Source organism: Chenopodium album, chromosome 2 (assembly GCF_948465745.1).
Source record: "Chenopodium album chromosome 2, dcCheAlbu1.1, whole genome shotgun sequence".
NCBI lineage: Eukaryota > Viridiplantae > Streptophyta > Magnoliopsida > Caryophyllales > Amaranthaceae > Chenopodium > Chenopodium album.
The window spans coordinates 71,935,535-71,951,699 of NC_137835.1; the positions used below are offsets into that span (position 1 = coordinate 71,935,535).

General features: G+C 34.4%; 1 protein-coding gene across 1 annotated transcript; it reads left to right on the plus strand.

The window, feature by feature from the left end:
- Nucleotides 1-1,094: 1,094 nt before the first annotated feature.
- LOC145600370 (cell division cycle protein 27 homolog B-like) lies at nt 1,095-14,374 on the plus strand. The gene is made up of 16 exons (XM_081656272.1): nt 1,095-1,372; nt 1,574-1,685; nt 2,572-2,644; nt 2,838-2,947; nt 3,581-3,627; nt 4,662-4,759; nt 5,380-5,684; nt 7,312-7,458; nt 8,936-9,152; nt 9,817-10,040; nt 10,488-10,553; nt 11,278-11,397; nt 11,567-11,643; nt 12,926-13,265; nt 13,354-13,635; nt 13,932-14,374. Exons 2-16 carry the CDS (start codon nt 1,581-1,583, stop codon nt 13,980-13,982), a joined length of 2,262 nt encoding a protein of 753 aa, XP_081512398.1. The 5' UTR covers nt 1,095-1,372; nt 1,574-1,580; the 3' UTR covers nt 13,983-14,374.
- Nucleotides 14,375-16,165: the final 1,791 nt, after the last annotated feature.

Sequence of the window (16,165 nt, forward strand, 5' to 3'; positions counted from 1 at the left end):
ACCCTAACAAACCCCGACGGTGCACCATTATCCCCTATCTCCTGTAATATTAGTGAGGTTCTGTCCTCCACTCTTTGCAGATAGATAAATTCTACATTACAATGGTGTAGTACGTACCTGAATAAGTCTGCCAAATAGCCTCCCTCATTGTTAAAAACCCTCCCATTCCTTGTCAACCAAAGGCTCCAAAGCACCCCGATAAACGTATTTAGCAACAATATTAATTTTCTTTTATTTTATACTTTTCAAGTTGTCAAATGTTGTTAATTTGCAAGTTGTTCCTTTCTACTTCTTCATTCGATCTCCTCCCTCGATCGAGAGGTTGTTATATACACCTGGGTGTACCATACACCCATGAGTATTTTGTTCTCATTTTGATAATTATTTTTCATGTAATCATCAAATGAATAACAAAAACTAACCTTTGGTTAGTTGGGTGTATGGTGCACCCGGGTGTAATATAACAAATTCTACCCCTCACCCTCACTGACACCACCATTTTCTCCATTATTTCCGAGTTGAACACCAACATCTTCATCTGCTTCATCTTTATTGACATGTTTACCATCATTTCTGCCAAATTAAAACTAAAATCCTAATTAAAAGGGAGAAACAAAATGTATAGTTCCCCAAAGGGTAAGGGTGTCATCCTCCTCTATTGAAGTCGTCTTGAGTTTCAAATCTCCCGTAGAAGTTTCCAAAATCTCCATTGAATCTCTTTAAATTGTCTATTCTCCATAAGCTTCTGTTAACTTCTCTCATTGTTTAATCTACAAAATTACCCGGACTGGAAGTCTGCTTAGTCCAACCAGATAGAAAGGATCCTTCAGCTCTAATGCTAATCTGCCGGGCTGGCAATTCGGGTGTCTCGATGATACGAAGACAAATTCTAATCACATCCCATCTCGGTTAATTCAATAAAGGCGTCACAGGCCGAATCTTACCATCCAGAGTTGATCTCCAAATCCAAAAGATGAATCGGGTGGATTACTATGATAAACCTACAGTACAACTAGTATTTTCTCTAGCAGATCCCTAGACTTGCAAAGTTGTTACGAGTACTGATAAAATTTTTAAAAAACGAGCAATAACAAACAGGATTGTAATTCAAAATTCAAATCAACATCATTCTCTTCTCTCTCACCAACACAAAAGCTCCACCATGTCTGCAACCCTCAAACCCTAAGCTAAGCTCCTTCCATTTTCTCTCTCCTCCACTTTCATTCCCCAAATTCACTACCCTTTTCTTCGCCGCCTCTTTCTCTCTCCTCTATCGTTGACCTTCTTATCCATCTCATTATTGCGAATTCTTCGCTTCTTTTGCGACATCAAATTTGGAATTTTGACAAGGGGTTTTGTTAATTTTTGCGTGGTATGATTCAATTTTTCTGGGGTTATTTTGGAATTTCTTTTAATTTTTTGCAATTTATATCCTTTAAGAATTTCTGGGTTCTTGTTTATATTGCTTGTAATTTCTTGGGTGTTGTTTGTTGATTTTTGTTTGAATTTATAGTGAAATTGTAAGTAAAGAATACAAAAATCTAAAATTTTTTCTTTTTCCTTTGTTGAGCAGAGGAGCTATGGAAGCTATACTTGTTGATTCGGTTCAGAATAGTTTGCGGCATTTTATGTATTCTAATGCCATTTTCATCTGTGAACGCCTTTGTGCTGAGTTCCCTACTGAGGTATGTGATTCATAATGCCCTTTTGGTGGTCTTATGATGTGATTTTCGGCAAATCTCGTAAAATGTAGATGATTTTATTTCTGGGAGTGGCAGCGAGTTGGGGGAGGGATAAGATTAGCTGAGATGAGTCATGGAGAAGCGACGATTTCACTAGAAACTCGTACTCATTACTTAATTTGGTTGATGATTTCGAGTTTTATGTCCTTTACACCTTTTTATGGATGTGAAATGCTTTGAACTTAGGGGTCTGCCCTTGCTATGTCATTGTTTGGCGTTTAGGAGACGGCTAAAAAATTAAAAACCAAAGAGTAGGACACTGCGAGAAGTAACTTGCATGAGAATTGGACTTGAAAATTGACATGATAAAAATTCCTTGATAAATTGAATCAGATTTTGGTCTGAACAATGTGTTAGACAATGCAATTAGTGAACATTTCATATAATGTTTCATTTTTGGGGAAAATATAACATGAAGGCGTTATACACTTGCACATAATTGATTTTAGTTTGGGTCTATGGGGTTGGAATAGAGAGTGGTATTTGAGAGAAGCTTAGACGAAAATCATTAGAAAGCTAACCAAATTTTGAGGCTTATGAGGTATTGGTGGCCTCCTTTTTAATGAAGTCCTCCTTGCTGTTTGATGGAATTATGCCAATGCTAGTGTTGTCTCTGTTTGCACTTTATTGTGCGGGCATAATTGATGGGTGGATTTACTTTCATCTGTCTGCTCCAGCAATTTTATACTCAATCTCTCAATCTGTCAAAACTGAAGTAATAAGAATAGATGATGTGATCTAGTATTACTTATAAAATGCTACTAGTTGCTGCAAGTGTTATTCTAATATGTTTCTATCATATCTTGAATTTTCTCATCCTTGGATGTAGGTGAACTGGCAATTGTTGGCTAATTGTTACTTGCGAAATAATCAAGCTTATGCGGCATATAATATATTGAAAGGTCTGTATAAACTTTTTTTGATTATGACTAAACCTAGAAGTGGATTAAATTATTATATACTCTCTACTAATCTACTATTGAATTGAGTATTGGTTATGTACATTGCCTTCTTTAAGATGTTTTCAGTTATCTTGCTACTACTTTCTATGATAACTCTTCTAATCTTCTGATTTTCTTGTTTGTTTATGTGAAGGAAAACAAATGGCCCAATCCCGCTACTTGTTTGCCTTCTCATGCTTTCATATGGATCTTTTAAATGAAGCAGAAAAGGCGTTGTCTCCTGCTAATGATTCGGGTCTAGAGGTAATTATTGCTTTAGTGCTCTAGATTATTAAGAGTTTTTTTTACTTTACTTTTTTATTTCATTTTAAGTGTCTACGTTCTGCTTCCAAAGATACTATGTGACTAGTAAATCATAAGGCTGTGATTGTTTTGTTATTTTTGTATTTCATACTGCTTTCATTGAGGTCCCGTTTGGTTTGATGTAAAATATTTTCAATGAAAAATTAGTTTTCATGGAAAACTAATTTGCAACTGTACAAATTTCAAGGTAAATCACAATTGCAAATTAGTTTTCAATTGTTTGGTTGCATACAAGAAAAGTAAAAAATAGGAGTGGCTATGTGAGGATGGATGAGAGGGAAGTAAAAAAGGAGGTAAGGAGGAGAGAGGAAAATGTGGCTTCCCTTGTTTTGTAAAGGAAAATGTTTTCAATCATTAAGAATGTAATTTTCCACCCTTGGGAAAATTGTTTTTCACCCCTTCACAAACCAAACAAGTGAAAATGGGAAAATCATTTTCCATAAAAATATTTTACATCAAACCAAACGGGGCCTGAATCCCTTGTTTGTCCTGGCACTTTAATCCTGCTTGATTACCTAAACAACACTGCATTTGGAACATTTTGTAATATGAGTTCTAATTTTCTCGGTGCAGGTACCGAATGATGCAGCTGGCCATTATCTTCTCGGACTTATCTACAGGTTTCTTTTTTGTCCTTCCAAGGCTTTCATGTTTTATGCATCTATCTTCAAGGATGTCTCAAGTACTAAAAATTGGGTGCATTAAAATGTATTTTTGTTGTACCTATATTGTAAAACGTGTGGCCTGTATGCGCTGTCTTTAACATTATTTTTGTTGTACCTATAGTGTACTTTTCTTTTCGTGCAGGGCTGTGTAGCTGGGTATACCATGTAACTTGTTGGTCTAATGAATCTTACATGTAAAATCTATTGTGATGTCTTAACTCTTTGATTTTGGGCTAAATTTTTTTTGTGAAATTTGATGAAACCAACTTTGCTACTTGGTGATTGTAAATGAATTTCTAATTTCTGCAAACCTTTTATGAGTCCTTGTAAGGCAGTGCCAATATCTGTGTAGTATATTTTGTCTTTGCAATTTTTCATTGATGTCTTATCTCAGACTGCTGGACATGCAGAATGTCGGGGAAATAGCAACAGAAATAAGAAAAGACAAGCTCTTTTTATAACTTTAGACGAGTCCTTGACTTTCCTGTATGACAATGGTTTATACTTGATAGACATTGTGTCGATTGTGTTAAGGAGAAAGGCAATGTGCTATACGCATTAGATAGTGACATGGAAATGTAATTTTTGGTTTTAGTATCTTTGGGGGTATATATCATTTTGGGACTAAGGCTTTGTTGTTGACTTGTTATTGTTCTTGTAGTATCTTTGGGGGTTGTTATCATTAGGTTGTATTTGGATTCATTGCATTCTATCTTCACATGATGTGGTGCATTCTGGTGTACTGTTTGGCAATACTTTATATCCTGGGAAATCAACTAGTAATCAGTGTTTTGTATTTGATCAAGGCCTCAAATTCTAAGTAGTTAATACTGGGAAAAGATAGTAGAAATATCAGGAATAATTTCTTTGTCATTGTAAGCTACTGATTTCTGAATATTTTGTAATTTTATAAATGTCTGCAACCTGTCACTGTTAATTTGAAGCATCCTTAATTATAGTATCTGATAGCTTGAAATGTTCATTCTCAGGTATACTGACCGAAGAAAGAGTGCTGTTCATCACTTTAAACAAGCGTTGTCCATTGATCCATTGTTTTGGGCTGCTTATGAGGAACTTTGTATATTGGGTATTTCCATTGTTCTTACACATACCTTTCCTGTTTCCACTCTTTAGAAATAAATTAAATTAAATCAGAGGAAGTAATGAATGTAAATAGTGAATATGAACAGTAAACAAAGCAAAAAAGTCAATATGTGTACTCTTCAATTATGTAATATTCATAATTTTTACCTATATATGCAACTTAAGGTATATAATATTGTGTAATTCGTAATGATCAATAAAACTATTAATATTTTGGTTTGATTTGATATGAAATTTTCTGGTCTGAGCGTCTGACTGATTTTGAGAAGAATAATTAATAAGATTCTGAAATAAGATGAAGAGATCAAGTTCTTAGTTACCTGTATGGTTTTATTCTTGTTAGCTTTAGTGGAGATTTGTGCTACTGTGTTATATTGAAGTTTTAGTTGCTGTTGTAGGATATGTTTGGAGTAATATTTTTGAATTTGTATATTAATGTAAAGTAGTTAAGAGATGCATTAGTGAAGGTAAGATGCTTGCATGTTGGTAGTTGTGTAAGCATAGTAAATGTAAATTGACATGCGCCGATGCGCGTGGGGTGTGCAGTGATAAATATTGACGGTATTGTTCCTCTTGAATGTAAGTGACTGTTGTTATTCTCAGGCTCTGCTGAAGAAGCATCTGCTGTGTTCGGTGATACAGCTGTTCATACCATACAGAAACAGCTGCAGCATTCTCTCACTTCTAAGAGTTTTGTTACTTCCACTGAGGACCAAAATCAAGTTTCTGCTAAGAGCTGTGGAGATGCTAGTCCTAGTCAGCCGAAAAGTATCCATGGTAACAGCGCAAAGGATGCTTCTGGAAGTTATCAAGGAGCAAATGTATCTTCAGTTGCTGTCAGTCAATCCCTGAATTGTGTATCTTCAAGCTTGTCATTTTACAATACTCCTTCTCCAATGGCCTCTCAGGTAAGGTATGGTCGTCTAATTCTTTTCCCTTTTAGGCTGGATGTTTATTTTTCGGTGAGACTGAGTGTGAGTTGAAGATTCATGTAATCTTGTTCTTATAGGGAAACTCTACACATGAAGTGCTCAATAAGTCGCAAAGGATCAGTTTGCTATAAAACTTGCTTTCCACTTTTCCAGTTTGTCACTTTGAATAAATACTTGATTTTTATCAAAATAAGAGTTGCAATTGTGGTTTTGAGAAGCAACAAGTCAACAAGCCTCAGCAAGTCAACCTCCACTAAATTTCCTATCTTCTTTGCACTGCTGGGCACCTTCTCAGAAGCACTAGGGAAAGGCATACATCAATAAATTATTTACATAGAATAATAATAGAGTACGGATTTCTGCAGTAATGCCTTCACACCTGCTGTTAGTTTACCCTTTTCAAACAAATAGACTCCAATACCCCCCCCCCCTCCCCCCCCTCTTTTTTTTTTTGGCCTCTAAATGCCTCATATGTCTCAAGCTGTCCTCCTCAAGTCCTCATTACTAGCAGCTAGATTATTAAGATGAAGCTGTAAAATATATTAACTTTTACTACCTGTAATAAGAGTTGTGCACAAGATTTTTCTCTAATACTTCCTGATAACTGCCTCACAAGTTACTGTACATCTTAATGAATACTTCTATATTACAGTGGATAGTATTTCATCTATCTGCATCTTCAACTAATGTGCTGCTCAATTTTTTTATTTCTATTTTTTTTATTCACTGAATTTTAAATATCTTCCTGTCTCCTCTCATTTATAATATGTAGATCATTGATTTAGTCCTGTGTATTCCAGAAATTCTTCTAATTTTGTTCGAAAGATCATTATTCATACATTGAAGTGGTTTAGTTTATGATTAATTTTAAATATTCTGAGTAGCTTGTGTAGAGTGGGGACTTGTTTGGTATTTCTTTCTGAATACACTTTATCTAAAACTTTTTAATTGAGAACATGATTTCTATAAGGTTTTGAGACAATACTTTTTCACTAGAAAAAAAGAGAAGGGAATCAAGCTATTTTTTGTTTTTGAAGTTTTCCTCGTTTATCTTTGTAGAATTCTCCTTAATGATTCTTAGGACTGAGGATCCACATCCTCCCTCTTATCTTATGTTATGAGTAGTATCAATATTGTCAACTTCCTTCCATCAGTAGTTTGAGGGTCCACATCCTCCCTCATATTTTATGAGTAGTATCAATATTGTCAACTTCCTTTTTTCAGTAGTTAGAAAAAATTGAAAAATTTCACCATAAAAGAGTGATCTAAAAGCTATATAATGATTGCACAAGTCCTTGCATTGCTTTTGAAATTCTGATCTAGTTATGATAGTTAAAAGCAAGTTCTTCCTGGTGGAGCACAAGTTGCTTTTAGTAATTATAATTTAGCATCCATTGTTAATTTTTGTTGTTGTTGTTGTTGTGTGAACTTTCTTTTTTCTTTTTAGGTGGGTGGGATGTTTCTAAATCATTCTTTGTGTTTTTGAGAAAAGTTCTGTTTACATTATTCTTTTTAGGTGGGTGGGATGTTTCTAAATCATTCTTTGTGTTTTTGAGAAAAATTCTGTTTACATTAGCCTTTCAACCTTTTCCTTCTATTGCAGATGTCTGGTGTTGCTCCTCCACCTGTTTGTCGGCATGTACAGCAAACTACTGCCCCGGCTAGCAGTGAAAGCTCACCAAGGTCAACTGTAGGCACGACTCTTCAAGCCCCTCGAAGGAAGGTTTTGGATGAAGGAAAATTGAGAAAGGTTCTGACCCAACCCTTTGAAAGGGGTGTTTGGTTTTACATATGGTTTCAGGTTTAGGTTTTTGTTTCAAACCCATGGGTTTAGGTTGAATGAAAAGATTGATACCCAGAAACCCATACCTAATACCACATGTTTGGTTCAATTTACTATAAGTAAAAACCTTCATATTTATTGATGTAAAAAAAGCCTCTCATTTTTCTCAATCCACTCCACTTTTCAAGTTCACTTATGCCTCATTTTCCAGTTTCATCTCTCTTGAGTTCTTTCATCCCTCTACCCTTCTTCCATTATAAAAGATTAAAATTAAAACCAAAACTACATGACTCTAACTTCTTTTTCTCTATTCTCTAAGCATCTTGTGCACCACCCTTTACACCCTTATCTTACACTATCTTCTGACTAGATGGTCCTGTGGGTGAGAACCAAAATCCACAGGGTTTTGTTGGGTGGTCTCCAAAGGCATGAAATTTACAAAAAAAATTATAAACCAAACAAGTGGTATGGGTATTGGTATTTTGAAACCCATACTCCAAAATGAACCAAACGCTCCTTGAAACAATTTTTTTTTTTTTTATTTAGTTTTTTTCATGTTGAATTTGTCAAAATGCTAACGAGATAAAGTTTATAAATTTTCAATTAGTTTGTTTGTTAGGTTAAGATTGATGATAATTAGGAGTGTAAACGTGTTGAGTCTAAGTAAGCAAGTACTACCTTGTACTTTGTTCTTGTCCTGTTCATGTTCATAGCCAATTAATTTAGGCAAGTTGGAGCTTTCAAGTTTAAACTGGGCTCAAAATCGGTTAAAGCTCGGTTCATTTAGGAGTTTGTTGTGCACGTTAGTGGTTTGTGACCAACTTGTTCATTAATTGAGTATAGTTCAAAATTGTGTTTTTTCTCATAAATGAGCTTATCTTAGAAACACGTTTTGTTCTTTTGACATCAGAAACTCTCAAAATGAAGCATGTTAACCAAATCCTGTGACCGCATGTCTAGCATTTTATTTGATAAACAGACTAATTTTAATTGAAATTTGTGAATAAATCAATAAAGGCCATAAAGTTTATTGAACGAGTGTATCTATGATCAACTTCAAGTTCATTTGCTGTTCAAGCTTGCTCGTATAATATATTCCCTCCATCCCACTAAAATTTAAACATTGTGAAAACAACTGAAAATTTAACAGGAATTAAGGAGCTTGGAACATGTATGATTTGCAATTTATTTTTTAACAATTGTAATTGTGTTTCAATTGTAATGGTTGGAGATTAATAAACCTATAAATGCTTTTGTCTTATTCAACACATTCTTACGTTAAAAACACAAAAAAAACTTAATGCATAAATTTTTTATGTAGGATTTTTTATTTTTTATTTATTTTTTTATTTTTTCCTAATGAGCACAACAATTAATTTTGTGACCCCATGCAAGGAAATGAAAATGTTATTTTGGTAACATCCTTTATATTTCTGCTCTTCAGATATCTGGCAGATTATTCTCTGATTCTATTCCCAGAAGAAATACACGACTTTCAGGGGATGCAGGAGGAAGCACCAATACAACGACAACTTCATCAACTGGGAATGGAACCACTCATTCCTTAAAAAATGCTGGTAATTCTAGGTTGGGCAATGTAGGATTACGCTCAGTGACACTTCGCAAAGGGCAGGCAGGGCCAAATGAAAGTTTTGAAGAAGGTGATAAACTTTTGGAGTTATAGATATCTGAACTTGATTATTATAGAATTTGTCTGAATACCTTTTGTGTCTCTAACCCCTAATGACTGTGTTATATTGATTTCATTAATGTGCTATTGACTTAACATGGAACCTTTATATTACCATTGTGTGATTGTGCATGCAAAAGCAATAAACTTGTGTGAAAACTGAAGTTTGACTCATTTCACAAATTGTATCTTGGATTTACATGGAATTCCTTAGGGATGTGCTGTAAATTGGCTGTGTTTTGCCCATTAATTCTTTAGTAGACTCTCCCTTGTGTTAATCATTGATTAGAAAATTTAATTTGGTGGTCAGCTATGTCTTCCAAAGATAATCATCAAATAGAATTCAGGTCAATTTTCATATATATATATATATAAGTGATGCTAGTAAGTAGTGGCAATAGCAATTCAGCTTCAGTGCTAGATTTGTGCACATAATTGCCTTTTCTGTTTTTTTTTTTTTTTTTTTTTTTCCAAAAAATAGTTGATTTTTTTTTGCATGCTATTCTGTTAATAGTTTGAAAATTTATTCTTTTTTGAAAGAGTGTTTTTGTTTACATAGATCTCTCATTTACATGATTATGTTTGGTTAAAATTAGATCATTGCTAGATTTGCTTACAATTAAGGTCTCCTTCAGGAAATCGCCATGAAGCCTTTAGTGATTCGCGATTTAATACACAAGCAAGTATTTGTACATCTTCCTTTTCTGATGCTGGGTCTACGGAGCAGGATAGTGGTTCAATGAATATATGTAGGAATACCCCTGATGATTCTGAAGTCCATAACGGGGCTCTTGAAATCCTAGGCTTATGGAGACTCTTGGGGGATGGCTTTAGGCTATCTTGCATGTACAAGTGCCAGGTAATATTTCTGTCTGCTTAAGCAACTGAACTGTGCTGCTGTAGATGCCTGCTTGAGGATATCAATGTTATGTACTTCCTTTTTTTTTTATTTTTTTTTTATTTTTTTTTATTACACCATATTCCTTTATGGGAAGTTGCATGTTAATTGCATCATTTCCTCATTTGGTATGTTTGATTCACTTTTTGCTTATTTTCACACACAAAATACCCTACCAGCCTACCTACCTTTGTTCACATGCGTTGACAAGATTAACAACCATAATCAGATTAATCACCCTACCTTTTCTCTCTGTCATTTGTTTGTATCATATTGGCTCATTTGACATTCCCCGTCTTTTACTTTATACCAAACAGTGCGAATTAAAGAAAATAAACGAAGAATCTAACTTTGCTGCCTGTTAATGCTGTAATTGCCAGTTAATATTTTTCCCTTCTGGTTTTGTAGGATGCATTGGAGATCTATAAGAAACTCCCCTATAAACATTACAGCACTGGCTGGGTGCTTTCCCAGGTAATTGCCACTGTATAGCATTTTGCTGCTGATGTAACGAGTCTCAATAGGAGTAAAACTGGAGCTTGTTGTTTGAATGGTGTGTTGTTTAGGAGAGATAGTAAGTAGAACATAACATCTAATATACACAGAATGTTGCATGAGTTGTTGTGACTGTTGTATTACAACATATTAATATGTAGGACTGGATGTAGTACAACACTTTTTATGGTCTTGATCAGATTTATTTGAGAATTAATTATGGATAACAACTACAGTTCTGAATTTTTGGACTGTCTTTCTTGGCCTGTTTTGGCTGTTTCGGACCACCTGCTTTGTATCTGGTATTGTTAGAAGAACAAGCTGAAAACGTTTGTGTAGATATAAATTATGAGTCTAGTTTCAATTCAATATTACTAGGCGTTGCATTTTTGTTAGTTAGGTGATTCACGTAACCACTTGTGCGTATAAAAATTTCTATGCAGAAGATATTTAGATTTAGCACTAACATTAGGTCATTGTACAAATTGATTAATCTTATTTGTGTCAATAGTGTTAAGGCTATTTAGTGGAGTGAATTAAGGCCAGAACTTGGGTATTAGAGGGGCTTGGTAATTATTTACGTTTAGAATTGTAGCTTAAAAGTTCTATTATCGTTGAGGTAATGTGCTTAATTAATTCTGCTATGAGCTATCTAGCATTTGTAAAAAGCGTTGCTGTCTATACTGATTGCTTGTTTTTGCAGGTCGGGAGAGCACATTTTGAATTAGTGGATTATTTGGAAGCTGATCGCGCCTTCAGTCTCGCTCGACGTCAATGTCCTTGCAGCTTAGATGGGATGGATGTCTACTCAACTGTTCTCTATGTGAGTTATTTATTTATTTTTATATATAATGATACTGCAAGGGTACCATCTTTCGTGTCCTTAATTTCTTATTGCACTGTATCTCTTTATATCCCTCGGTATATGAAGAGGGGTTGGGTTGGTTGTATTTTGGATGTGACTCGGAGTTGGATTTTTTTTGTTGTTGCAGCATCTAAAGGAAGATATGAAACTAAGTTACCTGGCTCAGGAGCTGCTGTCAATTGACCGTTTGGCTCCTCAAACATGGTACTTTCTGATGGATCCTTAAACATGTTTGTCATATAAGTTTGAGCAGCAGTTGTTTAGTTCCTCTTGTACTGTCTTTGTTTTCATTTGATTTTAAAATTTACTATTTGCACAAATTTTAAGAAAATTGGTTAGTTGATCAGTGTATGAAAAGGTGGTCAAGTATAGTGAAGGTAAAAAAGTGGGTGGGTATAAAGGTGGATATAAAGTAAAAGTGAGTGAAATTATGAAAATATTGTAGGGTTATTTAGGGTAATGTAATAAAAGGGTTTGCCAAATGTAGAATAATTTCTATATTGAAATAATCTTTTAGAAAACAAACCATTATTGGAAGTGTTGATGTTATTTAGAAATGGAGGTAGTATATGCTAAGTTAAATCGTCTTAAAGCTGGTTTAACTTGTGAAGTCTTAACATTTAATAAGAATTAAGCTTGTCAACATTTTTGGTTCCAACATGTCCATATACCTATCATCTACTTTCTTGAGGTCAAGTTAATAACTACTACTTTATGTTCTGGTTTGTGGGTTCATGTGCCTTGTGCTTGGATGAATGGATGGTCTTGTTTTGGTGTCTGATACAAAGTCATCTTTGAAAAATAAAATGCATTAATATTACCAAAGAGCTGATGAAATGTTTTTTTCTCTAAAAATAATTGAATAATGATTGCAGTAACAGATCCAAAATGATGTGTGGGGCGTGGCAGACTCATATCTCTGCCATTTCCTCAGAATTTTATGCATCAGTCCACCACTCAACAACCTTGGATCTTTAGGTTAACAGCATCCATAGCTGTGTTGAACAAAGAATGGGGGCGGGGGTAGTTTGTAAGGGACATTTGTAAAAAGACTGAATATAATTCTTGAACAGCTTGTTTGTATACAAAAAAGCAAGAGACTGTATTATACAATTGTTTTCAGTGTTTATTTGATTAGTTTATACTGTTTTCCAGATTTGCACCCCCACCCCTCCTTTTAATGCTTTCTCATCTGGTTTCTGCTTTCGTGTTACTTAGGAATTAATTGAACACATTTGACTAAAGCTTTATCATTCAAGTTTATATCCAATATCTTTGGAAAGTTTATCATGTTCTGTGGTGTTCTTTTGGTCGTTAATTTTAAAACACAATTGAACCTAAAGAGTAACACAGTGATGGATTGTGACTTCACTTGCTGGCCCTCGCTAGCTTTTGAGTTTGACCTACCACCTATATTTCTCGTTTGGTTCTTCTTTTCTGCATATCTTCGGGACCTAACACTAATTTATGTTACTTGGCTGTGCAGGTGTGCCATGGGAAATTGTTACAGCTTGCAAAAAGATCATGATACAGCTTTGAAAAATTTTCAGCGAGCTGTGCAACTTAATTCAAGATTCGCTTATGCTCATACTCTCTGTGGTCACGAGCTTGTTGCTTTGGAGGACTTTGAGAGTGGAATAAAAAGCTTTCAGAATGCTCTCCGTGTTGATTCACGACATTACAATGCATGGTACGGACTTGGAATGGTCTACCTTCGCCAAGAGAAGTTTGAGTTTGCTGAACATCATTTTCAAGTTGCGTTCAAGATTAATCCGCAATCTTCTGTAATCATGTCATATCTTGGAACAGCCCTGCATGCTCTAAGGGTATGATGCTTATTTTGTGGGTGTTAGTTTCCTGTTTGACAAATTTCTTTTCATTATCCTTATCCAACTGTTTTATGTTGCTGAATAGAGAAATGAGGAAGCATTGGCAATGATGGAAAAAGCTATTTTAGCTGATAAAAAGAATCCTCTTCCCATGTATCAAAAGGCTATTGTACTGTCTGGTATGGATAACTATGATGAAGCTCTAAGGGTCTTGGAAGAGCTTAAGGAATATGCACCCCGTGAATGCAGTATCTATGCATTGATTGGTAAGATCTATAAGCGGAAGAACATGTATGATAAGGCCATGTTGCATTTTGGATTGGCCCTAGACTTGAAGCCATCAGCAACAGATGTTGCCACCATAAAGGTAACTTCTTGCATCTATAGATTTTGATAGGGATTGGCTTCTTTCATTCTTTAATGTCCAATTGGATTCCTAATACAGAAATATCGACAGATCGAAAGTATTAGTTTCTTCATCACACTCTGCTATATTGTGATTCTTTTATTTTGTGTGTTTGTGTTTTACATAGATCATATTATTTCTCTGATTCATAAAATAAACTGATTTATGCGTTGAGATGATTTTTACTTGTTAGAAAGGCTTTCAACCAGTTATGCTGCTCTTTAATACAAAGTAACAAGTTTGGTTGTGGTTTCCAGGCTGCCATTGAAAAGTTGCATGTACCAGACGATTTGGATGATATCTTATAGACATTCTATCTGAAATTATATCTGATACATTACAACACACTCGGAGCCCTCTGGCCCCTGAAGTGTACCTGGTTGATCCTCCCTCAGATGTACAAGTTCTTGAGGGTTGGCCAGGTTGCTTCCCTTCCAGCTAGGAGATCCTGTAATGTACCACAGTTTTGCCGGTGTTAGCAAAAGTGTTGTAAATCGGGCGATGGGGAACCAGCCATGACTTTCACATCATGCTGGGAAAAGGTGTATATCAGCTGTAGCTCAGTAGTTTGTATAACCTTGATAATTGTTATTTATATGTTCACTAGTGCACTTTTAGTTTTAGACTTTTGGTGAAGAAATCCACTTGTGTACTATTATACCGTTTCAAAATAATAGAAACACACTTTTATTGTTTCAGATGTCCTAAAATCCTCTTAAGACTAGTGAAAATGGACATTGATCCGTTCTTGGTTCAAGCTGTTCCTAGTGATTATGCTGAGGTCTCTTGCTGCGTTCTCTCTATTTTGAAAAATTTATTTATGTTATGAAATCAAACAAAATATTTCCTCCGCTCCAAATTAGTTGACATGTTTCTTTAATTGTGTATTTATGTTTGTCATTGCTGTAACAATACTGTTAAAATGCTGCACCTCTTTTTACATACAAGTAGGCCCGATTCTCTTCTCCTTAGTAAAATATAATATTATCCGTTATTTATTTACAATGTTCTTATATACTTCGTACAATATTTTAATAAAAATGTGGAACTTTTTGATGAAGAATTTCCATTATTATATTTTAATAAATTATGCCTCTATTCCTTTATACTTCGTAGTAGTCTTATATACTTGGTAGAATATTTTAATAAAGAATCGAAATTTTTTGATGATAATTTCATGTGTGATATTTAGGGCTGTAATAAAACTACCAGAAAAACCGAAAATCCGTTTCGTTACCGTTCTGAAAATTAGGGTACCCGATTTGATAACCATAACGGCTCGTGTATCCGTTCCGATAATTTGTTATCAGGTATGGTTATTGGGTATCGTTTTAAAATTAACGGTTACCCGTTCCGAACCGATAAGCAATTTATTGTTTATTATCCTACATAAATTTATTTTTTCCAAAATCTAAACTCTTATTTTACTTCATAATCACTATATAATATCAATGATTAGTAATATAATTAATAATTTGATCAAGATCATGAGGTGTTGTTGTTAATTAGTGTTAAAATATAGGAAAATTTGATTCTAATAATCCAACCTTTCACCGGTCTTATTTTATTAATCCAACCTTTCGGAATCCATGGGGGACTTGGGAGTGGCTTAGGGGAAGTTGGGGTCATGGGTGGTTGCTGAGGCTTTTTAAATTTAATTTTTATTTTAAATCCTTTTTGTTTTGTCAAAAAAATTGAAAAAAAAAAAATTACCTGTATAATAGGTAACCAGTCAGGTTGCCCTAATAGAATGAGATGCCCCCTAAAGGTGGGATTAATGAGCAATAATCGAAAGGTGGGATTAATAAAATAAAATCGGCGAAAGGTTGGATTATTAGAATCAAATTTTCTTAAAATATATCATAATAAGTAATTTATTAAGTTTAATTATCACTATTGGAAACTTTATTGGGTACCCGATACCCGTTCCGAAAATCCGGGTACCCGAATTTATCGATTCGGTTTATGAATATCACTTTTAGTGATATTGGTTATTGGGTACCCGAACCGTTAGTACTAATGGTACGGGTACTCGTCCCATGCTCACCCCTAGACTGATATTAGCCTATTTGGTCTATCCTCATTTCCTCAACACTATATATTCTTAGTAAGATTTGAGTACCTTGAGATATAAGGTAAGAGTTTTAATTTGTGAGTCAAATCTTGTTATATACGGAGTACATTTTTTTCGGTTTTATTTATTGCAAATTACAAAGAAAATTAATTGAAATAATTTTACCATCAATCTGTATAAATTTATGCAACATACTATTTTATCACAAAATATATATTAGATTAGATAAATAGACAAATTAATTGGAATACATATTCCATTGATGAGAAGAAATTGTTAAATTATTACGGTTTAAACTTTATAACTACGGATTGCTAGTTTGTACTTCTTTAATATGATAATTATGTTCAACTGTTGTACAGCTAGTGTGTGATTTAGGCATTGTCTCGGATGTTACCTTTTTTTTTTTTTTTTTTT

Bases quoted from the DNA above. Each gene is read 5' to 3' on its own strand.
- LOC145600370 (XM_081656272.1), top strand. From the start codon at position 1,581: ATGGAAGCTATACTTGTTGATTCGGTTCAGAATAGTTTGCGGCATTTT. The intron at 2,948-3,580 runs GTAATTATTGCT...TTCTCGGTGCAG, and splicing joins CTAATGATTCGGGTCTAGAG to GTACCGAATGATGCAGCTGG. The intron at 7,459-8,935 runs GTTCTGACCCAA...TCTGCTCTTCAG, and splicing joins ATGAAGGAAAATTGAGAAAG to ATATCTGGCAGATTATTCTC.